The 25,080-nt window shown below is 38.9% G+C and overlaps 4 protein-coding genes and 1 long non-coding RNA gene across 9 annotated transcripts in view; 2 read left to right on the top strand and 3 right to left on the bottom strand.

Moving 5' to 3' along the window:
* The window catches only part of LOC130553086 (zinc finger protein 268-like), an 85,699-nt gene that overhangs the window by 32,662 nt on the left and 27,957 nt on the right, over positions 1-25,080 (top strand). The gene's annotated exons all lie outside the window — the stretch shown is intronic.
* LOC130552890 (uncharacterized) lies at positions 617-8,461 on the top strand. 3 transcript variants are annotated; one of them, XM_057331561.1, is made up of 11 exons: positions 617-938; positions 4,314-4,485; positions 4,633-4,834; positions 4,948-5,221; positions 5,851-6,028; positions 6,108-6,184; positions 6,277-6,457; positions 6,765-7,013; positions 7,108-7,273; positions 7,360-7,508; positions 7,656-8,100. In XM_057331561.1, exons 1-11 carry the CDS (start codon positions 663-665, stop codon positions 7,796-7,798), a joined length of 2,067 nt encoding a protein of 688 aa, XP_057187544.1. In that variant the 5' UTR covers positions 617-662; the 3' UTR covers positions 7,799-8,100. The 3 variants fall into 3 exon arrangements, with proteins under 3 accessions (XP_057187544.1, XP_057187546.1, XP_057187545.1); XM_057331563.1 differs by having other exon boundaries at positions 822-960; positions 4,317-4,485; positions 7,656-8,461; XM_057331562.1 differs by having other exon boundaries at positions 822-960; positions 7,656-8,461.
* LOC130552917 (zinc finger protein 239-like) lies at positions 8,485-11,488 on the bottom strand. The gene is made up of 2 exons (XM_057331605.1): positions 11,172-11,488; positions 8,485-11,017 (listed from the first exon to the last, which is right to left on the bottom strand). The coding sequence occupies exons 1-2, from the start codon at positions 11,281-11,283 to the stop codon at positions 10,074-10,076; spliced, it is 1,056 nt and encodes a 351-aa protein (XP_057187588.1). The 5' UTR covers positions 11,284-11,488; the 3' UTR covers positions 8,485-10,073.
* LOC130552948 (uncharacterized) lies at positions 13,438-14,779 on the bottom strand. 3 transcript variants are annotated; one of them, XR_008962796.1, is made up of 4 exons: positions 14,283-14,779; positions 13,956-14,134; positions 13,617-13,698; positions 13,438-13,485 (listed from the first exon to the last, which is right to left on the bottom strand). It is a non-coding gene; the product is annotated as an uncharacterized LOC130552948 (long non-coding RNA). The 3 variants fall into 3 exon arrangements; XR_008962797.1 differs by having other exon boundaries at positions 13,617-14,134; positions 14,283-14,397; positions 14,479-14,779; XR_008962795.1 differs by having other exon boundaries at positions 13,617-14,134.
* On the bottom strand, positions 14,913-18,295 carry LOC130552916 (zinc finger protein 501-like). Its single transcript, XM_057331604.1, has 2 exons — positions 17,979-18,295; positions 14,913-17,822 (listed from the first exon to the last, which is right to left on the bottom strand). Exons 1-2 carry the CDS (start codon positions 18,088-18,090, stop codon positions 16,879-16,881), a joined length of 1,056 nt encoding a protein of 351 aa, XP_057187587.1. The 5' UTR covers positions 18,091-18,295; the 3' UTR covers positions 14,913-16,878.

Genomic DNA, 25,080 nt, shown 5'->3' with positions numbered 1-25,080 from the left:
GAAGAATCCGACACAGCCGCCTGGCCGTCGCGAGAGTTTTTTGACACACGTCAGCATGACGTCAGAGCAAGGCGGACGTAACACGGACACATTTCTTACCGGCATGCATCTCGCGCTGATCACCGGTGATCGGTTCTGCGCAGAATTTGGCCATCTCAAACGAGCCTAGTATCTTAATGGAAAGAAGAGCTGTATTTTGATGTGTGTGACAGTTATTAGCTATAGACCAATTTGGAGTCGACGTCACGGTTACGTCACTTCCAGCTGCGCGCGCATACTGGTGGCAGAAAAACAGTGGAAACAAAGCAGCAATGAATGAAACGTAGGAGACTATGAATGTGTTTTTGTGTTATTGAATGTCAGAATAGGAATGGCAAAAATGATGGTGTTATTTCCTATGGAATACCGTCGTTGAATATGACATTTTAAGATAAACAAGCCATTAAACGAACAGGCTGGCCTGAAGAAAGATTGTCTTTAACAGAATTCGTTTTTCAAGGACTACAGAGAACGGCTAGAGACCTCTACTTCCCGGGCGGGTACATGATGTCACTATACCGAGTTTTTGAATAACCTCCGCCCACAGGACTACGTCAAAAAGGGGAGCGGCCTTGTTGCGCTTCAGAGAGGAGGAAGAGTTGTTGTAGAGTGTTTTTGTCGCCATGCCGTCGAGACGCTGTTATTTTCATCCCGGTGTGAAATCCCCTTTGTTTGGCCTTCCCAGGGACGCTGCACTTAGAGAACAATGGTTAACGTTTATTTTTAAATCGGTTCCTGAAAGTTATAATCCCAATATAGCTCTATGTGCAGCACACATTGCGGAGGACAGCTTCCTCAATCTAAGTCAGGTCAATGCCGGATTCGCACAAAGGTTATTCCTGAAAGATGGAGCAGTTCCCACTTTGTCTGGAGAAGGCGTTGTTTATGGTACACAATCGGCAAGTGTGTTTTGTTATTTAGGTTGGTGTGTTTCAGCTTAACTGTTTGTATCATTTATATCTCAAAGGGACCGATATAAAGTTGGTTCGACGTTGGATGTAAGACGGATATTCAGTCGCAAATAACGTCAAAAGATCTTTAGTGGATGAGTTTAAATGTATACAATTTGGCTATTTGTAAGGTATTAATACGTAGAAATCGACACGGATGACAGATTATTTGTTTACATTTTTCTTAATGGGCTGCAACGCATTTACGCTCAAGCAGTTACACTCTGGCGATTTGGCCGGTTAGGGACCGTCTGCAAACTACGTGAAACTGGAAAAATGATCAATGTTTTCCCATTCGATTAAAAAAATATGTCTTTTTGCCTTTAGTAATTATAGGACAGTGTAGAGAAAGACAGGAAGTGGAAAGGACGTCAAGCCGGGACTCAAACTGGGATCTCCCAGGGTTTTTAAAACCTACAAACACACTGGGAGAGTATGAAAAAAAAAGTAATCGTAATGGTGTAATAGTGTCTATATTATTATCAATAAAATATTTTTTAAATGAATAGTACAGTATTAAAAATATTGAATCCAAAGAACATACATTGGCCAATTACTTTTGATAATTTCTTATTCGTTTATTGTAAAATTATGACAAAAGATGTGCTATGGATGTTTAAAGAAATATTTTATTCAAATCAATTTCATAGAATGTGTCTTGTTATTACAATAACAAAAAACTGTGGTGCTCGAGGCTCACTCAGTGAAGCCTGTCACTCATTCAACTAATTTCCAGAACTGCAGTCAATTTATCTGCTTTACACTCCATTTGAAATTATAAAACCAAGATTTTGCAAAACACTAAACACAGTTCTCGTTATCAGGCGCGTGATTCAAAGCTAAAAGCTTCTATGTTTTATTGGAAAAATTCTGACATTTAAAATGCTGTTAATTTGTGGAAACATCCCAGGATTTCTTTGTCATTGTAATCATCAATAATTGTTTTTCTTAATTGTCTTTTTAGAGGCTGATGAAGCTGAATGCTACCATCATAAAGTCTTAATTTTAGATGCATGCAACAACATTGCAGCAGTTTAAGTCTGCATTCACCATGACAGAAGTTTTTGTTTACCAAGATATTTAGATAATGAAAATATCCAGTGTGGTAACCATGTAGACTGCACTAACTAGTGACAGTATCTTGGTATTTGAACCTGTTATTCTGACATGAAAGATATAAAAGCACAATGCAATGTTGTCTAAGTGGTTGTAAAACACAAGCATTAACAAACCCTGAACTTAATATTTTTGAACGATGCTAATAAAATCATTAAAATAACAAAATTATGCTAAGTGATTATAATGTCGTGTCACAAAAATATTGTTAGAAATCCACAGTTAAATTTGGTGTCTTGTTACTGGTTCCAAGAAGAACATTTAGGCACTGGTTTCATTATTGAGCTATTGAAACAACCATTAAAGAAGTGTGTTCCTATAGCTCAACTGGTTGTGGTTTCCATCCCAGAGAATGCACATACTGATAAAAGACATGTGTAGACTAAATGCACTGTAAGTTGCTTTGGAGAATGAGTAATGTAAGCAAAACTCTCATGACAGTGTGTAGTATACTGTTCCTTAGAGGAACGCATTGCAGTTGATTTGAGTTTTCTAATCAGATATTTGAATAAATTAATTCTAAAAAGCACACCGTTTGACTTCAAAGAATGTGTTTTGTTACTGTTTCAACAACATTTAGATGCTGGTTTTATGCACAGAACTGTAACACAATGCATGATATTGAAATGGCAACGTTCAAAGGTTGTGTCTGGTTCCAGACGAACCTTGGATGTTGGTTTACTTAACAGTGTAACACAACAAAAGCTATTCAAATGTGAAAACTGAGAAAGCGCACTACAAAGAGTGTGCACTACAATGTCCCCTAGAGAAACACTGTGCAGTTGCTCTGAATTCAGAATAAATTAATTAAACATACTCAGACTCTGACGTGTCAACTTAAAAGAATATAATACTCTTATAGTTCTGCTTATAGTTCAGAAAAAATGTCCTCTAAGAAAATACTGCACCTGTGAAAGGCTTTGTGAGCTTTTTATGAAGCGTTCCATTTTAATCGTTTTTGTTGTGTTATAGTTCTCTGAATAAAACGAACATCTTAATGTTCATCTAGGAACCAGTAGCAAGACTCACACTTCAAGTTGAAATAGAAGAATGTATTTAAAAAAGTGAAGTAATGTCAGAGTGTATTTTTGTAATTTATTCTCATTGCTGAATATCAAACTCAGAGCAACTGCACCGTGTTCCTCTAGGGGGCGCTGTACTGCGCACTCTTTGGACAGCTTCCATAGTGCTTCTTAGTTTTTACATTGTGATGGCTTGTTGTGTTACACTTTTGTGAATAAAGCCAACATCTACATGTTCGTCTAGGAAACAGCCACAACACACAGCCGTTGGAACTGGGCGAGAAGAGCCTGTTTATTGGAAATGAATAAATCTATTTGTTGGCATTTAAATAGCATGCCTTGTGTTACAGTTATGCGCATGAAAGCAACATCAAAAGAGGTTGTTCTATGAACCCGTAACAGGACACGCTCTTTGAAGTTGACATATCAATAGTTTGCAATATAAAATAAATTAATCTGAATGTCAAACTCAGTCTTACCAAAGGTCTTTCGGTTACAATACCGTAAGGCAGAATAAAAATCACTGTGTGTTCTCTTGTACATTTGAAAATAATTTGCACTCAGCATGTCTCTTGTCATTGTACTAAGTCGTTAAAGAACTACTGATTTTTTCCGAGGTTGAATCTCTGACAAATGTCAAACGTCGAACCAACTTTACATCGGTCTCAAAGGGCAACGCCGTTTAGCTTCGCTAGCCAGTTAGCTAGATGCTAATTCAAATTTATTCGACAAACGTCTTTAAACCACGTCATGTTTTTTGTAATCCCACCAGACAGACACCATCGATTGTTTGTGTTTGTTGGTCAGTGTAAATTGTTTTTTTGTTTACTGTTTAACCACGTGGTCGTTTAGCTACAGGTACGCAAATCGTGGCTGTGTTGATGTAGTTACTGTAGTGAAGCCATGCTTTGATTCTTGTTCTGGCGACAGCTATTATGCTACAGTCGTTCTATATACAAAAATGTAACCGTGCTAAACAGTCAGTTTATTTGTTACAGAGTTCATCTCTGTATTTAGGTTTCCTGTGGCTCAGTGGTTAGAGCATGGCACTAGCAATGCCAACTGCCAAGGTCATGGGTTTGATCCCAGGAGATTGCACGCAGTCAGAAACAAAATGTATAATACAATACAATGCAATGTAAGTCACTTTAAAAGCCTCTTCCAAATGCATGAATGTAAATCTCAGCAGGGACCAAGTTCCCAAGAGCTCCCCACTACATCTTCACTCCATGAAGCTGCCTGTCAGCCAGACTCTGCACACACAGACACTGTGGCCACAAAGACATCGCCAATGATGCGATCAGTGGGCACACAACTTTCTGTTGGTACATTGAGGAATGTCCACGTAAGGAGCAAAGGTATGAAGTAGAGACATTAAATGTGTTTTTTTTTACGACATTCAGTATGGGTACATATTCTTTTTTGGATTATGTGTCTGTATAGAAAAATGTTATGTTATTGCATGACAGACTGTTTTGAATAACTGTATCTTTTTCGCCTTATAGGCATTCAGGCAACTGTTTCCAGTCAGGATGTTGGCACTGAAACAGTGCTCATGTTGCCGGATATGCGGCTGTCTTCAACACCAGTACGTGGCTCAATGTTCAGGCCGAGCAAGAGACCTCGTCTGGAGTTGGAGGAGGAACACGAAGAGGAACGTGACTCAACATATATCCCAGAGTCTGTCACTCAGGAATCAGAATTGTCGTAAGTTGTAAATATTGTTTGATACGTATTGACAATAGTTCACAAATCATTTTGTGTACTAATAATACAGTTTGACATCAATTTTCGAATAAATGTCCTTTTTATTGTTTTAGAATAGATCCTGAGTCCAACTACGGTGACAAGAAGTACATTGTTTTTGAAAGCTGCCTTAGACAGGTGTTTGAGTCCTGTCCAGTTTGTAAAGCGACTTGCGATGTCCGCAAAAGACAAATGGGGACTTTTGTTGCATTCACCCAGCTATGTGAAAAATGTCAGTATCACAGACGGTGGCAGAGTCAGCCCATTGTAGGGAGTACCCCGGTGGGAAACCTGCAATTGTGTGCTGCCACATATTTTCTGGGAGGGTCCTATGCAAAACTACAAAAGGTATTCAATAACTTATTTTACTTGAATTAACACGAAATGTTCTGTTATTAGTGTGCATGTTTCAGGGCTGTACAAAATTCAGAATTGAATTGAGAATGACCCCTAAATTCCAAATCAATTCTTGAATTTGACTTGAGATTGCAAACAGGAAGCTGAATTGCAATTCAAATTCAAATAGCGGGAAGTAGAATTGGAATTCCATAAAATTCAAAGAAATTCATGATACATAATTAAGGTGTATTTAACAATGAAGCTTTACAGTATATATTACCTTGCTGTATCCAAGTCTTCAAAATGGTTGACCAAACATTTGAGGAACTCTTGACCCTTAGATGCAGCAACGTTACCCTGTAAAGTACTTTAATGAATGATAATTGCATTGTTTCATTTGATTACGTTGAAATGAAGATATTGCTAATTATTCAACATGAAGGGAATGTATGCTTAATGTTAGTGTCTGTACTTCCATTAGGAAGAAAAATGTATGTTAAAAGTATCACATTCTCTCTGAATTGCAATGAATTCAATTCCACTTCCTGTAATTCAAATTCATTCAATTGAATTAAATTCTGAATTTTGCACAGCCCTGCTATGTTTTGTAACAGTTTTTATCATTGATATTTTCATAGATTTTCAAGGCCATGCAGCTCCAAACTGTGCAATACAGTACTTTCCGGAGACATGCAAGGAATTTCTTAGAGCCTACCATCATCCACAAGTGGAACAGAGATCAGGAACATCTTATTCAGCAGCTGCAAGAGAGGGGAAAGCTTGCAATAGCTGGAGATATGCGCGCTGACTCACCAGGTAGAGAATGAGATGCATGTGTTTATTCAGTAGTTTCTCATCAATGTTATACCTATGATTATAATTTTGTTTTCCATAGCACACTCGGGTAAATATGGAAGTTACACGTTGATGGATATGGAAACCAAGTCAATTGTGGATCTTCAGCTAATTCAGGTGAATAATTCTTTAACACCTTTTAAACTGTTTCTTTTTTATCTGTTCACGTTTATATATTCATATTTGCACTTCTGTGTACCTATTGATAGAGCAACGAGGTAGGTGGTAGTTACCACATGGAAAAGGAGGGTTTAAAGCGCTGTCTCGATAAGATGGAATCTTGTGGTTTGATGGTTGACTACATAGTCACGGATCGCCATCCACAGATTAAGAAGTACCTGAGAGAACGCAACGTCACTCAGTACTATGATGTGTGGCACTTTGAGAAAGGTAAATGTTAAAGTCCCAGTGAAATAAAAAATGACAATTCCTATTTTTTCACGAAATATTGCAGCGTTTATAGTAAATAGCTTATCAATGTCGGTCATTTTCTTTTTAAAATTCGTGTGCCCTCATAATCTTCAGTTAAAGTCTGAAAATGCACTTCCACCTTGAAATGACTATCCATCTGAAATGACGTAAATTAGACGGCATCCGTTAACTCCTCCCCTTCAACTGTCACCTTAATTTAAAAAAAATGTATTGCCGTTTAAGCATTCAATAAATAATTATTTCACTTACGTTTCACATTTTACAGCTTTGTCTAAGAAACTTCACAAGCTTTCGCAAAGTAAAGACTGCAAGGTGCTGAAAAAATGGTTGAAAAGCATCAAAAATCATCTGAACTGGAGTGCGACTTCCTCTGTTTCTGGTCCTGAAAAGGTGGCGAAGTGGACATCACTTCTTAATCACATACAGAACATCCATGTTCATGACAACCCCTTGTTTCCTAAATGTGAACACCCAGACAGAGTTTCAAGGGATCCCAAAAAATGGTTTCAACCAGGTATGTCTACATAGAGAGGGTAAATACAAGGACAGTTTACTCTTAAAATGTAAAGATTTTTATAGTTTGATGTCTGTGTTTATTACATTGTCAGTGGCACTCCACAAAGTGGAAAAGGTAACGTGCAACAAGAGAGTTCTCAAGGACTTTGAGAAACTCAGTCACCACTTTCAAACGTCGTCACTGAAGGCATTTCACAGACGGATTCGGCGTTTTGCCCCCAAAAATGTAGTTTTCTATTTCATAGGAATGCTGTGCAGGTAATATTCTTTATGTTACCCTCAAATATAATGTGGTTGTACTCAACTAATGATTACATATTTGATTTATTCTTCAATGATTGTAGGTTGTATCTCGCGGCCATGCACTACAATGAGAATTGCAGCCGTCCACAGGCAACAACAACTCAAGGACAGGCTACGTACAAAATCGGTTTTCCCAAGTCAAAACAAGGGAAATGCACAGCCAAGCCAGTGAAAACAGACCCAACATACAGTAAGTTAAAAAAAAATCTTTAAAAATTTTTAGAAAACAAATAAATGACTTCAATAGAACAGATTTAAGCAAAATAAAATAACACTAAACACTAATCTAACATGGACAACATATATTTTCTTGTAAAACTTCTCGTTGTTCTTACAGACTGTGTCGATGACCTTATGAGTCTTCTACTACGTAAAGTCATTGTGGACTCGACGCCATATGCAGAAGAACTACACCAGATCACTGTTCCACCTCCTCTGTCGTCACAATTCGAAAAACCCTCCAAGGAAGATGTTACATAATAAAATACATCAAAAGACTTCGACTTGAGGTTTTTCATACTGACTGTTTTCCTTAAAAATGTCTTTCTGATCCTCAGCCTCCTCCTACAGTTTAGTATTGAAAGGCCTTTCCCCAAATTACACTGAGCCTTTCGGGATGGGCCGTTTCCATCTCTTTTAATTTTTCAGAAAGTGAAACCCATGTATTATATAGATTCATTACACAGAGTGAAATATTTCAAGCCTTTATTTCTTGACATTTTCATGATTATGGCTTACAGATAATGAAAACCCAAAATTCTGTCTCAGAAAATTAGAATATTAATAAAGAAAAAGAATATTTTAAACAGAAATGTCAGGGTTCTGAAAAGTATGTTCATTTCTATGCACTCAATATTTAGTTGGGGCTCCTTTTGCATGAATTACTGCATCAATGCGGCGTGGCATGGAGGCGATCAGCCTGTGGCACTGCTCAGGTGTAATGGAAGCCCAGGTTGCTATGATAGCGGCCTTCAGGTCTTCTGCATCGTTGGGTCCGGTGTCTCTCATCATAGATTCTCTGTGGGGTTCAGGTCAGGCGGGTTTGCTGGCCAATCAAGCACAGTACCACCATGGTCATTGAACCAGCTTTTGGTACCTTTGGCAGTGTGGGCAGGTGCCAAGTCCTGCTGGAGAATGAAATCAGCATCTCCTTAAGGCTTGTCAGCAGAAGCAATCATGAAGTGCTGTAAAATGTCCTGGTAGATGTCTGCGTTGACTGTGGACTTCAGAAAACACAGTGGACCAACACCAGCAGATGACATGACAGCCCAAACCATCACTGACTGTGGAAACTTCACACTGGACTTCAGGCAACATGGATTCTGTGCCTCTCCTCTCTTCCTCCAGACTCTGGGACCTTGATTTCCAAATGAAATGCAAAATTTACTTTCATCTGAAAAGAGGACTTTGGTCCACTGTGTTTTCTGAAGTCCACAGTGTATAGTTTATAAAGGCAGACTACTGTCTCGTACCAACAGAGCACCTCCGATGCGGGCGTCTGCAGGCAAACCTTAGGCCTAATTAGCATAAATGTTTAGCTAATACCAAAATTTAGAAGTGATTATATGCGGATTCTTATCTTTATTACGGTGAACAGAGATGGACGTGACTAACCGGCTATCATTATAATATTCCCACAAATGGCTACTCAAACAGTGTTATAGGCACAGATGTGTTTATTTTGTGTCACAGACACCGGCATAATAATGTACAGCTCATAAACACAAAGTAATGTCAACATATCAATGAAGCAAGGTCGTTTTGCACAGTGATTTATTCCCAGATAGCACAGGTACGTCTGTAATATGTCTGCTAAAGATCTGGAAAAAATCTGCCAAACATCTTAGAAAGAGCTGTTGTACATCCATTCTACATCACACACATCTTACAGACGTCTTCTAGAGGTCTACATGACATCTGACAGCAGACATCTCAGAGATGTAGGGCAGACGAGCAAACAGCATCTGTCAGATGTCTTGCAGATGAAAATGCAGACGTCAAATATATGTCTGCCAGATGTACGTGTGCCATCAGGGTTAGGGTTAAACCAGTAAATACAAGTAAACGATAAATCAAATAAATGTTCGGTACTATGAATACAAATGAGATTTTATGATGAGATATTTTAGTATGTTTCAAAAATAAACTGAGAAATTCTCCCGATGAACTGATCGTTAGTGATGTTACGTTCTGAGCCGTCTGAAGCCTCGCTTCCGCCCGAGTGGTTCAGTAAGCGGTTCGAATCTTGCCGTTTTGACAGCTATATAAACCAAGTACCACAATCACATTCACTGCCCTCTGCCAGTTAAGCCCAGACACTTTCCAGTTTTAGGATAATAATATTGCCCCTTCTGCCTATTATGACCAAATAATTGATTTATATACCACCAGAAAATACACATCATATTCATATAAATAGATTAGTCTATGTGGAAATTGATTTTTTTCTTCACCGTTATTTCTAAGCCTTAACTGGCGCAAAATACAGTGTATCACAGACCACATCAGGCACATCTGTAATGTATCTGCCTGCTTTACCCTCTTTGGCCACCAGATGGTATTGTGAGCAAATGAAGCCTCGAGAAATGAACCCTTTTGTGAACCACTTGGCTGAAAAGCTTCAAACCTTCATGAGGCTTCATCTCGCCATCACTACTGATCGTTAGATCCACAGATTGTAGATTATTATTTTCTCAAGACCACAGAAATATAAGAACTTTGAGTTCAAGCAAAATTATCATATTGATTGAAGACGCTATGATGATTCCACTGCAGTTTGTTTTCCAGCATGTTTCTTCTCATGAGCTTTAAGACATTTTAAATAAGTGAATCTCTCTCCACAGATGGAGCAGTGATAAGGTTTCTCTCCAGTGTGAACTCTCTCATGGAAAATAAGGACATCTAATCGAGCAAAAGTCTTGTCACACTGAGAACATTTATAAAGTCTTTCAGCTGTGTGAGTTCTCTGATGCCTCGAGTAGGTCCCGTGTGTGGTGAAACTCTTCTTACAAACACTGCAGTGATAAGGTTTCTCTCCAGTGTGAACTCTCTCATGAAAGCTGAAAGTACTTCGTCTTGTAAATCTCTTTCCACAGTATGAGCAGAGGTAAGGTTTCTCTCCAGTGTGAACTCTCTCATGATATATTAGATAAAGTTTCTCACGGAAATGTTTATCACAGTGTGAACACTGATAGAGTTTCTCCTCAGAGTGTATTTTATGGTGTGATTTTAAAGAACCTGACCTCTTAAAGGTTTTTCCACATTCACTGCACTCATACGGTCTCTCATCGCTGTGTAAACGCATGTGTCTGTTTAGATGAGTTTTACGGCTGAATCTCATCTCACAGTGAGGACACGCGTGCGGTTTTTCTCCAGTGTGAATTCTCTGATGAAGAACAAGATAGCCTTTGATGCGGAAACATTTGTCACATTGACTGCAGTGGAAAGGTTTTTCTCCAGTGTGTGTCCTCATGTGGACTTTCAAACTAAAAGAGGAGACAAAATTCCTCCCGCACAGCTCACAGAGAAACATTTTCTCCTCTTTGTGCTTTTCTGAATGATGTCGCTGCTCTTGTAAGACTTTCTGTTCTGTGTGTCTCCTCTCATGTCCCTCTGTGATGCAGGAAAGAGTTTGTGCTGTCAGTCGCTGTTTTGATGTAGAGGCCGTTTCTCCATCACAACATGAATCACCGCTCTCATCTGAAACAAACACAACAGCGTTAACAACAACCTCCAGCACATCTGAAACTACATCAGTGTCCACTGAGAATCAGAAACTTTTTAGTGCATTTGTGACAGAAGCGAAGTAAAAAACACTTTATGAAATAGAAACTCACATGAAAAACAAACAAACCTGAAGGAATAAAATCATCATCATCCTTATCATGATTCTCATCTTCATCAGTGTGATGTTCTTCTTCTGCTGGTGTTTGTGTTCCCATCTCCATCAGTGTGACAGAACACATGTTGAGTGGTCTGGTGTTCAGGATCTGCTGTTCTCCAGCGTTACAGACAGAATCCAGAGACTCTGTGGAGGTTTGATCAGTAGATTCATCCTGATTCAAGGTGTGATTACTGTCACACACAGTGTCCTGAGCGTCTGTGGGGTTTGTGTCAGTATAACAGAGTAAAGTGAGGCTGAGCTCCGAGTCCTGTGTGTGTCTGGACTTCTGTTCAGAGAGGAAATATATTTAGATAAAGCTATAAACTATGACAGTGAGATTAAAAACAGTATTAAAATACAAACATTAAAAGCAGTAAATGATGTTGAATGTGTCCAAACCTCAGTGTTGAGTTCATCTCCTCTTGTCCTCAGCTTTTCCTCCAGTAACGCCACCTCTTTCTTCAGCTGACAGATTTCTGTGATGAAATCATCAATATCCAGCATGGACAGATCAGTTCCCACTGATTTACAGCACATCTGTGACGTCATCCTCAACATCTCAACACAAACACACACACACAACACTCTGTTTAAAACACTCAAGAGAGAAAATCAGAGTGATGTGAACACGCAGCGCTTGATGTTTGACTTTCTTTCTTTCTTTAGTGGGTTTATCGGCGGACTGAAGAGCTGCAGATCGACTCCTGCTGGACTGGAGACACAACACACTCAACACTAGATTCATGAAGATCATTTGCTTCTGTTGGATCCTAGGACAACACGAATCACGATATAACAAAAATTATAGCAAACGTGTGGATATCGCAATGGTTTGTGATAAATGAAATATTTTGATAAAGTTTGTATAGTCCAAGTTTTAATTCAATACAGCACTGTTACCTCACAGCAAGAAGGTCGTCAGTTCGAGCCCCGGCTGGGACGGTTTGCATGTTCTCCCTGTGTCAGCGTGGGTTTACTGCGGGTATTTCGGCTTCCTACCACAGCCCCCAAAAATGCAGCTTAGCTTAATTGAGGATTCCAAATTGTCAGTCTCCCAACTGTGTATGGATCGACTACTTGTCGCCATTAATATAGCCTTTGATGCTTGAATGGCATTAAAATCCCAGTGAAATTAAAAATATATAATGCCTATTTTTTCATGAAATATTGCAGCGTTTATTGTAAATAGTTTATCAATGTGGGTCATTCTCTTTTTAAAATTCGTGTGTCCTCATAATCTTTAGTTAAAATCTGAAAATGCCTGTAATGACTATCCATAAATGACGTATGTTAGACGGCTTGGGCGGAGCATCCGTTAACTCCTCCCCTTCAACGGTCAGTCTGCTGCCAGTTCCATTTCAAAATGCAACTGCTGTTTTTATACAGCCAATCAAATCGCAGAAGACGAAATCCACGCCCACTATTTTTATCATTAGAAATTCCTTTTCACTCGGAAATCCGTCTAAATCCGGAAGTGAAAACGATCGCAACTTCCGGTTCACGGGGCGGAGCTAACGTATGCCCAAGCCGTCTAACATACGTCATTTAAGATGGATAGTCATTATCCTTCCAGAGGAAGTGCATTTTCAGATTTTAATTGAAGATTATGAGGGCACACAAATTTTTTAAAAAGAAAGACCCACATTGATAAACTATTTACAATAAACACTGCAATATTTCATAACAAAAATTGGGACTTTAAGAATGAAACAATAAGTTACAAGTACAAAAAATAAGTACAAAAAATCCTGCAGGAAATCCTGAAGGAAAAATCCTGCAGGACCTGCAGATTCCTGGAGGATCCCACAGGATTTTAGTGATCATTTTCCTGTGGGACTCCTGCAGTAATCCTACAGGAAAGCTCAAGTGTTCCGTTCCTACAGGACTTGTTGGAATTCTAATGAACTATTATGTGTACTCATCCTGTTGGACTACTAAAGGGATATTCAGGGCCTTCTGTATAACAAAACACTTTTAAAAAGCAATGGTATGTGTCTCAAATTTAAATACCAACAAAAAATGAAAAACGACTTCATAAAATGTTCATTATTAATTATTTATTAGTCAAAAGAGCATGGAAAGATGAGACAAGTGGGAAGAAAAGGAACCCTCTGAACAGAACGTGGCCCATCATTCTGCAGAAACCAATTACTCTGGACTCTGGAAAAAGAGAGACAAAACTTAGCTGATAAAACATGTATTAATAATGCATGCTATGTTGTAGTGAATTTGCCCTCTTATGTCCACTCAGTGTTGCAGCGTAACAGTGTCCTTCTGATGTTGCCTGAGAAATACATATATAAATGATCAAATATACTGTAAATATAAGAACGGTAAATGATCATCTTACAGTTTAGTTGTGAATCAAAATGTGTATAACACTTAAAATATTAAACATAAATTAGAATGTAAAACCTGCTAAGAAGTTTATGTTCATCATTATTTTTTCTCAGCAGCCCGAAGAAGCTTTTGGGGAGTTGCTGGAAATGAACAGTGTCTGAAAGAGAAATGTAAATACACTTTAGTGTCAGATACTTGTTATGAGAGAATTTGGGGAATAATTCACCCACAAATGAAAAATGTTGTCATCATTTGCTCACCCTGCAGTTGTTACAAACCTTCATGCATTTCCTTGTTGTGCTGTACACAAATCACAAAAGTTTGTAACTAAGCCGTTTTGGGTCACCATTGACTCCCATACTAGGACAAAAGACTACTAAACTATTCCTTTAAAGACTTTCAACACTTTTATACCTATAATAAGTTCCACTTGTGTGGGTCCAAACGAGGCTTGGCTTGTGATTCTTTGTTGGCATTTCAAAATTTTGCAGAAAGGCTTCGGGTAACATGCTCCTTCCAAAACCAGCCACAGCTAAATCCTTGATCATGGCTGACCACGATGTATCCTTGTTTCGTTTTCTGTGGATTTCAACCTGTGCAATACACATTAAATAATCAATTGAATTGGCAAATTTTTTAATCTGTGTTTTACAAAAAAAACTTGTTTTCTTAAATCACACAAAGCATTTAATATACTTATTTAAATGGTGTGAAAATAAAACCTAAAAATTGTATTCTCACACGGTCCAGTTCAGAAGAACTATGTGAAGAGTTGTCTGGTTGAACTTGTTAGGGAGGATGGCACATGCTTGTTTACACTGCTGTCTGGCAGCAACTCCGCAATTCTGTTAATAATCTCCAAATAAAGAAAACAATGTTTAAATAAACTCATACATTCATAGCAAAAAATCTATAACTATGTATATAAATAACCTACCATTTTGCAGTTTAAAGTTCAGGGCCTTTAGTTGCTGATTCTCTGCTCTCAAGGCTTTGATTTCTTTTCTCATGTCATTTACAGGTATTGTGTCATTTTCTTTGTTTTTTTCTTCTATTTTTTTAAGCAACAGCGTGTCATTTTATGTTTTTTTCAAGCTAAGTTGAGAGACAAAATTAAAGTGACAGAACAGCAAAAACACAGGTGTAGTCTCTTAAACAATGTTAATATGATTTATCAGGAAGTTATACTTTACTGTTTTAAATCTCTTCTGGACTTGATGGTGCATTGAAAAAACAGATTTTTGGGGGTAGTAAATTTTATTAAAAAAACTAAAGTCTTTCTACATAAAAAAGTTAGTTGATGTGTGAACTTGAAAATGTTGGGTAAAAACTAAAGCGGTATTTAAGTTGCGCATGTATTGATTAAGATAAGTAAATACTAAAATGTAATGTTTATTACATTTACACTGATTACTCAAGTATTTATAACGACGTAAAAAACGTTGTAGAATTTATTTAAATTTCTTAATAATCTTTAGAAGCGCAACTGAACAATCCAAGTTGGTGTCATTTCGCAATATTTCTCTAAGTACTTTAAAAAACATTCTCAGACAAGTGAATGGCAACTTATTTTAGTTATATTTAGTTTTATATTTTCTAGACAGAGAATTACTCTTGTGTTATATATCGAAGTATTCGTCAATGCGCATGAACGAGAAGCCCGCCATTTGAGGGATGGTTTCTGAGGGAGCGGTATCATCCACACAAGCAGGTATGTTTTAAAGTTAACGTTAATTGTCTTCTAAATGTTTTATATTATCGTTATTTTTTATTATTTCTCGTTCATACAGTATATGTTTAGCTAATGTTAGGGCCCATGTTACTGTAATTTATAACTGTTTTTCAGCGACAATGTCTTTAGGTCGTCGTATTTTCATACAGGTTGTTCTTTGCGACATTTAAGTATTCGACAATGTTTTTCACAAGCATTTCTTTATCTTCACTCGGACAAGTGAATGAACAACAGCAGTGATTCGCAACAGTAACGTTATATTTGGCGTCGCATTTGTATTTTTTAATATTTCACCACAAAATTTCAAATGCTATTAGATTATTAATGATAATCTTAAACTATAATTTATCTTATTAGTAAGTTTATTTATTTTATTTAGCCTTGTTGTGCAAGCTCTCTGGAGCTTGTGCAGAGGCAGCAGCTTTTGCCAGAGGGGAACTGGAATCCCCTGGTTGGGCCTGGGTTCTCCTGAGGTTTTTTTTCTCCATTAGAGTTTTGGGTTCCTCGCCACCGTTTGCATACTGTTTTTGCACTATCTGCCTGACCGGGGGGGCTGCTTTAGAATCTTAAAGTTTCACTTAATTAATATTGCATATAGGAATTTATAGTCTGTTATATTTGACCTGTGCTTCTCTCTCCTTTATCCTAAATGTGTGCTCTCACTGAGCGTGTGTGTGCATCTATGTCTATGTGTGTTAGTACGTGTATGTGTGTGCGTCCATGTGTCTGTGCGTCCGTGTGTGTGTGTGTGCATCCGTGTGTCTATGTCTATGTGTGTTAGCACGTGTGCATATTGTGTGTGTGGAGTGTTTTGTATGTGGGTATGTCTGTCTTCTGTGTTTTCACCTTTTTCTTGTTCTTACAGGTACAACTTTAATTGTTTTGCTTATAGTCAATATGTCTCATGTACAGCTGCTTTGTAACAATGAAAATTGTAAAAGCGCTATATAAATAAAGTTGAGTTGAGAGTTGAGTTAATATGACAATTGACAATAGGCTAACTTTTATGTGTGAACTTTTATCTTCCGCATCCTCTCTCCTTATTACTTTGGTGTGCTAGGCTGTTTTATCCAATTAGCATTAATTCGGTGATGGCGTGCGCAGTAACCTGCGTGTTGGCATATTCTGCCATGTTTCTGAACTTGACTGAGCTGTCTACCGCTCACATTTAAAACAAGGCAGCTGCCGCCACAGGAGAGTCATTGACGCGCTTATCGATCATCCAGTAACGTTAATACATTTGATCAGGTAACGAGCATTAAAGTGTGCCTAAGTAAGCAAACAATGTAACTTAGGGGAGGCTGTGTTGTATCTAGGGCTGGGTATCGTTCCAAAATTTTCGATTTCGATTCCGATACCTTGACTTCGATACCGATTCCTAAACAATACCTTTTCCGATACCAATTTTTCTTTTTGTTTAAAAAGGAACAAAGTGTAACCAACGCAATACATTAGTGTTAATGGTTTTAATAAAGTTTAAACAGTTTTTTCTCAAGCAAGAGTGCTCCTGACTGATAATGTCCCTAATCAAATTATTATTTTCTCAAGACCACAGAAATATAAGAACTTTGAGTTCAAGCTAAATTATCATATTGATTGAAGACGCTATGATGATTCCACTGCAGTTTGTTTTCCAGCATGTTTCTTCTCATGAGCTTTAAGACATTTTAAATAAGTGAATCTCTCTCCACAGATGGAGCAGTGATAAGGTTTCTCTCCAGTGTGAACTCTCTCATGGCCCCTAAGGGCATCTGGTCGAGCAAACGTCTTGTCACACTGAGAACATTTATAAAGTCTTTCAGCTGTGTGAGTTCTCTGATGCCTCGAGTAGGTCCCGTGTGTGGTGAAACTCTTCTTACAAACACTGCAGTGATAAGGTTTCTCTCCAGTGTGAACTCTCTCATGAAAGCTGAAAGTACTTCGTCTTGTAAATCTCTTTCCACAGTATGAGCAGAGGTAAGGTTTCTCTCCAGTGTGAACTCTCTCATGATATATTAGATAAAGTTTCTCACGGAAATGTTTATCACAGTGTGAACACTGATAGAGTTTCTCCTCAGAGTGTATTTTATGGTGTGATTTTAAAGAACCTGACCTCTTAAAGGTTTTTCCACATTCACTGCACTCATACGGTCTCTCATCGCTGTGTAAACGCATGTGTCTGTTTAGATGAGTTTTACGGCTGAATCTCATCTCACAGTGAGGACACGCGTGCGGTTTTTCTCCAGTGTGAATTCTCTGATGAAGAACAAGATAGCCTTTGATGCGGAAACATTTGTCACATTGACTGCAGTGGAAAGACTTTTCTCCAGTGTGTATCCTCATGTGGACTTTCAGACTAAAAGGGGAGACAAAATTCCTCCCGCACAGCTCACAGAGAAACATTTTCTCCTCTTTGTGCTTTTCTGAATGATGTCGCTGCTCTTGTAAGACTTTCTGTTCTGTGTGTCTCCTCTCATGTCCCTCTGTGATGCAGGAAAGAGTTTGTGCTGTCAGTCGCTGTTTTGATGTAGAGGCCGTTTCTCCATCACAACATGAATCACCGCTCTCATCTGAAACTAACACAACAGCGTTAACAAGAACCTCCAGCACATCTGAAACTACATCAGTGTCCACTGAGAATGAGAAACTTTTTAGTGCGTTTGTGACACAAGGGATGTAAAAAAAACACTTTATGAAATAGAAACTCACATGAAAAACAAACAAACCTGAAGGAATAAAATCATCATCATCCTTATCATGATTCTCATCTTCATCAGTGTGATGTTCTTCTTCTGCTGGTGTTTGTGTTCCCATCTCCATCAGTGTGACAGAACACATGTTGAGTGGTCTGGTGTTCAGGATCTGCTGTTCTCCAGCGTTACAGACAGAATCCAGAGACTCTGTGGAGGTTTGATCAGTAGATTCATCCTGATTCAAGGTGTGATTACTGTCACACACAGTGTCCTGAGCGTCTGTGGGGTTTGTGTCAGTATAACAGAGTAAAGTGAGGCTGAGCTCCGAGTCCTGTGTGTGTCTGGACTTCTGTTCAGAGAGGAAATATATTTAGATAAAGCTATAAACTATGACAGTGAGATTAAAAACAGTATTAAAATACAAACATTAAAAGCAGTAAATGATGTTGAATGTGTCCAAACCTCAGTGTTGAGTTCATCTCCTCTTGTCCTCAGCTTTTCCTCCAGTAACGCCACCTCTTTCTTCAGCTGACAGATTTCTGTGATGAAATCATCAATATCCAGCATGGACAGATCAGTTCCCACTGATTTACAGCACATCTGTGACGTCATCGTCATCAACATCTGAACACACAAACACACACACACATGTATGTTTATTATCTCCGTGGGGACAGTCCATAGGGGTAATGAGTTGTATACTGTACAAACTGTATATTTTATCCCCTAACCCAATCCCTAAACCTAAAGATTGTAGAAAACTTTTTGCATTTTTAGATTTTCAAAAATTATCGTTCTGTACAATTTATAAGCTTTTGTGCCTATGAGGACCTCAATTTTGGCGTAATGTCGCAACTGCAGTTACAAATGACAGTCTGTTAAATGCACGCAGCATTTCTTGTGAAGACTCGCAACATAATTTTGGCGAGAGCCTGAGGCGGCACAACATTTGACGGAGGTGGCCGCCTCCAATTTCTCTATGCAGGAAAAACCCTGATTACATCAAGGCGTGGATTAACGCACAGGCGTGTGTAGGCTGCAGCCTAGGGGCCCCACCTGTTTAGGGGCCTCTGATTGGCAAATTTTTTTATTTAAAATTTACTTCAGCAGGAACAAAAATCAGTAGTGTCTGTCTGCGGACTGTGAGAGGGGGGTAACTGGGAAGGGGGCGTAACTGGGAAGGGGCGTAAACTAACGTCACCCAAATCACATAGAACCATGCGAGATGTTATCGGCAAGATGGCCGCTCGCAGACATATAGAAGTACAAAAATGAGGCTATGGGTAGTGAAATCAAACAAATCTCATTCTTACAGTTTTAGTTATTTACTCTAATAAAACCATGGTAATTTAAAAATATAAAAAGTATTTTTTTTTGTTTGTTAAGCAGATGTAGACCCAGAAATACTAGCGTGTTGGATCAAACTTATATTCAGGGCTCAACATTAACGCTTGTCCGGGACAAGTGAATGTTTTGTATGGGCAAGCAAGAGAGAATTTTACTTGCCTGACCGGATAAGTAACTTGAAAAAATAATAATAATAACAGTGCTACAAAAAAAATCGGTCTGTGCCATGAATAATAAGAATAGGTCCATTGGACAGAGCTGCGTGTTTGTGTGAATTGCATTTGTCCTGGTTGTGTTTGTTTGTGTGTGACAATAATCAATAGCGCACCGCATGGAGTCCATTTAACTAACGTTAGATGCGGACACAGAATCCTGTTATTTAAATATGTCACCAGGCTGTTCTGCGTATCTGAGTAAATGAGGTGCACAGATTAACATACTACATGAGTGATGGTCGAGGATTTGTCTGCGTCTGCACTGTATGAGGATATAAACACATGAACTTCATCTCCAGAGTTGCTCTGAGAGTTTATTTTAATTACGAGCATTTTACTGTTTGAGTGAAGCTATCGTCAAGCACACACTAAAAGTCAAGCATCTTCCCGACTACCTGTCAAAATAAAAGTCCCATTAACTTGAACACTCAGATGAAAAAATACTATAGCATTTGCTAAAGGCAACGTACTATCCTACACTGTACTATACTACAGTAAGGTTCAAAAACACTATAGTATCTAGGAATTTTACTGCAGTTTACTATAGTAAATAACACTATAGTTTACTAAAGTAATTTATGTGGACAAATATACCTCTATTGTGTAGTAAAAAAATGAAATACACAGAACTTAAAAAATACAACAACATGTCCGGCATCTTTTAGGGCTGGGACGGCTCCATATATCAGTTTCAAACGATCTCCAAATCCACCGTTATATCCATTGTTTATAGAACATTCATCACACAAATGCAGTGAACAAACAAACACCTGAACTTCTCTCTCTCTCTCCTGCACACAAGTGAAAGTGACGTCTGCGCATGCTCCTTCTCCTGCTCGCCTTGCTGCCGCGTGATTTTCTGGGAGAATTCCAAGAAGGGACTAAGAAAAATGAAACAGTTTTATATGTTCGAAAAAAACTTTGCGAAACCTGTCCGATCGCTGGGGGAGTGTATCGAGCACAGAAATACTACGTCATACGCCCAACTCGTTTTTTGACAAGTTGACCATGTTAAGCATCAGAAGACAGCACGTTTAACAGTGTAAAGAAGTCAGAATGCATGACACCCCTTTAAATGACTGTAACATGTTATGCATGTAAGGTAGTAGTTACCCAGTTGGACCACTAGGTGGCAATATAGTGTGGTTTTTATTGTACATAGATGATAAGCAACTTATACATTTTTGTCCCTGGGAAAAAGTGGGAGTGTTGCAATTGGAGAGTAGCGTCGCGATGTTGCATGCGCTACTTTAGTTAGACTGAAATTTTGTTTCGGCGATGAACAGCCACAAGAGACCGTCTACTCTGTACTCTCCGCATACGGACATCATGCATAAACATTATGAGAAGCGTGCTAGCCAGACAGGATTTAAACTATGCCGGCTAAAGACCTAAAAGTTTGGTTTAAAGATGAAAAACGTAGCAAGCAGAATGTTTTCTCACCATTCCATTTCTAACACACGCATACAGTGTTCGGTGCTGTCTCACATCTGTCAGAGCAGAAATAAAACCGCTGCTCTCTGTATGTTTTTTCTGTCATCTCCGGTCGCGCTCATACAGTATGTACATTGCATGGACTTATTTCGAATATTCGAATGAAATGGTTTTTCAGATATTTCTTGAAGAAATCAGCACAGTAGTGGTCAAAAGTGGACAAAATAGACGGATTACAGCAGCAGGTGTAAACGGGTGTGTGCCTCTTTCGTCCACTTGTGATCCATCGACCAAAACGCATCTTATTACCAGTTATAAACAGGGCCTTATAAAGACTGCAGGGAGCCACATCAGGGTGGCAGAAGAGCCACGGGTTGCCGACCCCTGGTCTAGTCAGTAACAATGACATGTGCTTGTAAATAATGTTTTGTACTCACTCACAAGTAAGCTGCGGTTTGGTCATGAATGTGCTGCTTCTGCCGCTCACTGAACAGAGAAGACGCCGAGAGAGACATTTCTCCACTCACTGAAAGTTAAGGTATATCCAAAAAGACGCTATTCGCTTTTCTGAAGGAAAAAACTCTAAACTCAGCACCACTACACGCCTTTGTGTGTATGCGTGCACGCAACGTGGTGCCCCTTCGCGATCGTGTTCAGGGCAGGGGTAGAAGCCTAAGATCACGCTCTAATGAAGGGAAATGACAAAACGGGGAGTGACAAATTGCCCTTATTGTAATCCGTCAAAATGACTGACGGTCTTCAGATTTTTCCGTCACTGGTAAAAAAAATCTGTCAATGACGGAGAATTTTCGGTCAACGCGACCTCTGCATTAGAGCTAGCGTTACATGGACATGAGCAGCATTTCCTACTGATCCCAGAGCCGTGCTTCACGGACAAGCTATGCATCAATAAAATAATCGATACCTTGCATTATCGCAGCCAGCTCGGTTTCAGCAGGATTTAGTGGTAATGGCGATTAATCGTGCACATGTCTAACCGGAAGTAGTTTTTAAATAGTGATTCTTGATATATTTTTTGTAAAACATGCCAAGGTTAGTATGTGGCACAAATTAAGCTTATTAAAATAAATAAAGAGAAAAAATGTAATTGAACGGAATAGTTTGAATTTGTTATATACTATTTGGGAAATACAGATATATGGGTCTAATTTATTATTAGATATGTTCTATTTAATAGTTCTACATATGTGAGCAAACTTTTAACAAATGGATGCATTTAAAAAACAGAATCAATGCATTTATTCATTAATTCAGTTTATTTATGAACTCCTTCCATTTTTCCACTCATTCACTACCTCAGTCATTCACTCATTCACTACCTCAGTCACTCACTCATTCACTACCTGAGTCACTCACTCATTCACTACCTGAGTCATTCACTCATTCACTACCTCAGTCACTCACTCATTCACTACCTGAGTCATTCACTCATTCACTACCTCAGTCATTCACTCATTCACTACCTCAGTCATTCACTCATTCACTACCTCAGTCATTCACTCATTCACTACCTCAGTCATTCACTCATTCACTACCTCAGTCATTCACTCATTCACTACCTCAGTCACTCACTCATTCACTACCTCAGTCACTCACTCATTCACTACCTCAGTCACTCACTCATTCACTACCTCAGTCACTCACTCATTCACTACCTCAGTCACTCACTCATTCACTACCTCAGTCACTCACTCATTCACTACCTCAGTCACTCACTCATTCACTACCTCAGTCACTCACTCATTCACTACCTCAGTCACTCACTCATTCACTACCTCAGTCACTCACTCATTCACTACCTCAGTCACTCACTCATTCACTACCTCAGTCACTCACTCATTCACTACCTCAGTCACTCACTCATTCACTACCTCAGTCACTCACTCATTCACTACCTCAGTCACTCACTCATTCACTACCTCAGTCACTCACTCATTCACTACCTCAGTCACTCACTCACTCACTCACTACCTCAGTCATTCACTCATTTACTACCTCACTCATTCACTACCTCAGTCACTCACTCATTCACCACCTCAGTCATTCAGTCATTCACTACCTCAGTCATTCACTACCTCAGTCATTCAGTCATTCACTACCTCAGTCACTCACTCACTCACTCACTCACTCACTCACTCACTCACTACCTCAGTCATTCACTCATTTACTACCTCACTCATTCACTACCTCAGTCATTCACTACCTCAGTCACTCACTCATTCACTACCTCACTCATTCACTACCCCAGTCATTCACTACCTCACTACCTAAGTCATTCACTACCTCAGTCATTTACTTACGCTGGTGGGTGCAGAGATGCTGGAGGCAGCATGCATGCTGGAGGGTAAAGAGGCGCTGGAGGGTGCAGACACACAGGTACCTGTTGACGTATCAGCTAACCCACATTCCTCCAAATGGTTCAAAAATACATTTTGCCGAGTTTTCATCCTCCCACAATAGCAGCAGTGGTAATGATGGCTTTTGATACAAATACTGTGGCATCTGTACATTTTATACCCTACAAACAAAGAAATACAGGTTTACTAAATACTGATACATACTTAATTCTTATGGCAATGTTCAACATCAAAACTGTACACAAATTAACATTGGAATAAAATGCTTAACATTACTAGTCGACAACTTGCATCTGCAACATTTTAAACTGACAAATACCTCCATGCTTAACAGCTGTCTTCTCGTGGGTTTGCATATGTGCCACAATATATGCATACTCTCCCACTTTGCTGCAGAACTGGCATTTGTAGGTTGTGCCCTCAAAAATTGGATTTTTAAATCTATCTTCTTCCTTACAAACTGTTGGATGAAGCTGGAAGGAAATTGAAATTTCGTCAAAAACACTTTCCAAAAGAGTCGTGTTCCAGGGCTCTAGACTAATTTCGAAGAGTAAAGCTCTTGGTGTGTAACCTCTAGAGAGAACAACGCAATTTTATCTCTTAATCTATCCGTTTAAAATTTACTTGCCAAAGGAGCAATAAAAACATCATCATATCTTTATTTGGAGTGACATTTTGTGTGGTGTCCCATTCCCGAAGGGCAATATATCCCGTTTGGAACGCAGACTGATGCAGTTCAGGTGGCTGCACTGAAAGCTCCACGACGTGCATCACACGCAACCACGACGCCACTCTTTCAGTTAGGTACACAAAACAAGCAGATTAACGTGACATATTTAAACCGCGTCTGAATATTTCTAATGTTATTCGTAGCACAGTTTAAACTATGTTAGCTGTTCAGCGCTACTTTTTGGTTAAGAAATAATGCATTTGCCAGCCATATAGCAAACAACCTGAACATTACGCACAGTGTGAAAATTTACCTTGCACGTTATCAAAAAATGTGCAGTCTAGAGCCCTGTCCCACATCAGATCTATTCAGTGAAGTGCACCTATTGAAAGTGGCATAACTTTAACTTAAGATTCAGGGAACTATGCAGTTTTCATTCCAGTAAAAAACTCCAGAAGGTGATTTCACTTTATATTAGTTCATCAGAGAACGTATTCAACATTGAATTAAAAACACCATTTCGCCGTATACGTGACACTGCAACTGCACCCTCGTCTTTATTCGTGAGAGCGCGACTTTAAAAAAGCGCCATTTTAATAATAGTGTTAATCGGGCTGGCTAGTTAATCTTGGCTTGTTATGTTCTTTTTACCCGCCAATAGTTATAACCCCGCCACAACGTACAAATAGTGCTTACTTTAACAACCAGTACTCGAGTTGAGGGGGGGATGGCATCCCCCTTTGAATTAAAGATGATCAAAATCATCCCCCTTCTAAAACGGCCATCCCCCTTCACATCCCGTTATGTTATCAATGAATGTGTAAATATTGCCAGTGGTAATTTACCACTATTATTTTTATAAATATTAAATAGGCTAAAATACTGTGGACGAGGGGAACGTGCACACAATGACACGACGATTTGTTTTAAATTGACGTCACATCAGTCAGCGACAGGTGCTGGTGATTTCAGCATCATGGCCAAGCCCAAGCGACATGGACAGCTTGACCTGAGGGACTTCGGCTTTAAGAGGGCAAGAAGTAGCACTGAAGGTAAGTCAAGAGTCAGGAATACTTTTGATATGTCACCAA

The sequence above is a fragment of the Triplophysa rosa genome, linkage group LG4 (assembly GCF_024868665.1).
Source record: "Triplophysa rosa linkage group LG4, Trosa_1v2, whole genome shotgun sequence".
Lineage (NCBI taxonomy): Eukaryota > Metazoa > Chordata > Actinopteri > Cypriniformes > Nemacheilidae > Triplophysa > Triplophysa rosa.
The sequence above is the reverse complement of the archived record's forward strand: the minus strand, read 5'-3'. Positions and strand labels throughout refer to the sequence as shown.

Excerpts from the sequence above, each read along its gene's own strand:
- LOC130552890 (XM_057331561.1), top strand. The coding sequence starts at position 663 with ATGCCGTCGAGACGCTGTTATTTTCATCCCGGTGTGAAATCCCCTTTG. Across the intron at positions 5,222-5,850 it reads CCTATGCAAAACTACAAAAG|ATTTTCAAGGCCATGCAGCT; the intron begins GTATTCAATAAC and ends ATATTTTCATAG. Across the intron at positions 7,014-7,107 it reads CAAAAAATGGTTTCAACCAG|TGGCACTCCACAAAGTGGAA; the intron begins GTATGTCTACAT and ends TTACATTGTCAG.
- LOC130552917 (XM_057331605.1), bottom strand. The coding sequence starts at position 11,283 with ATGTGTTCTGTCACACTGATGGAGATGGGAACACAAACACCAGCAGAA. Across the intron at positions 11,018-11,171 it reads TGATGATTTTATTCCTTCAG|ATGAGAGCGGTGATTCATGT; the intron begins GTTTGTTTGTTT and ends TGTTTGTTTCAG.
- LOC130552916 (XM_057331604.1), bottom strand. The coding sequence starts at position 18,090 with ATGTGTTCTGTCACACTGATGGAGATGGGAACACAAACACCAGCAGAA. Across the intron at positions 17,823-17,978 it reads TGATGATTTTATTCCTTCAG|ATGAGAGCGGTGATTCATGT; the intron begins GTTTGTTTGTTT and ends TGTTAGTTTCAG.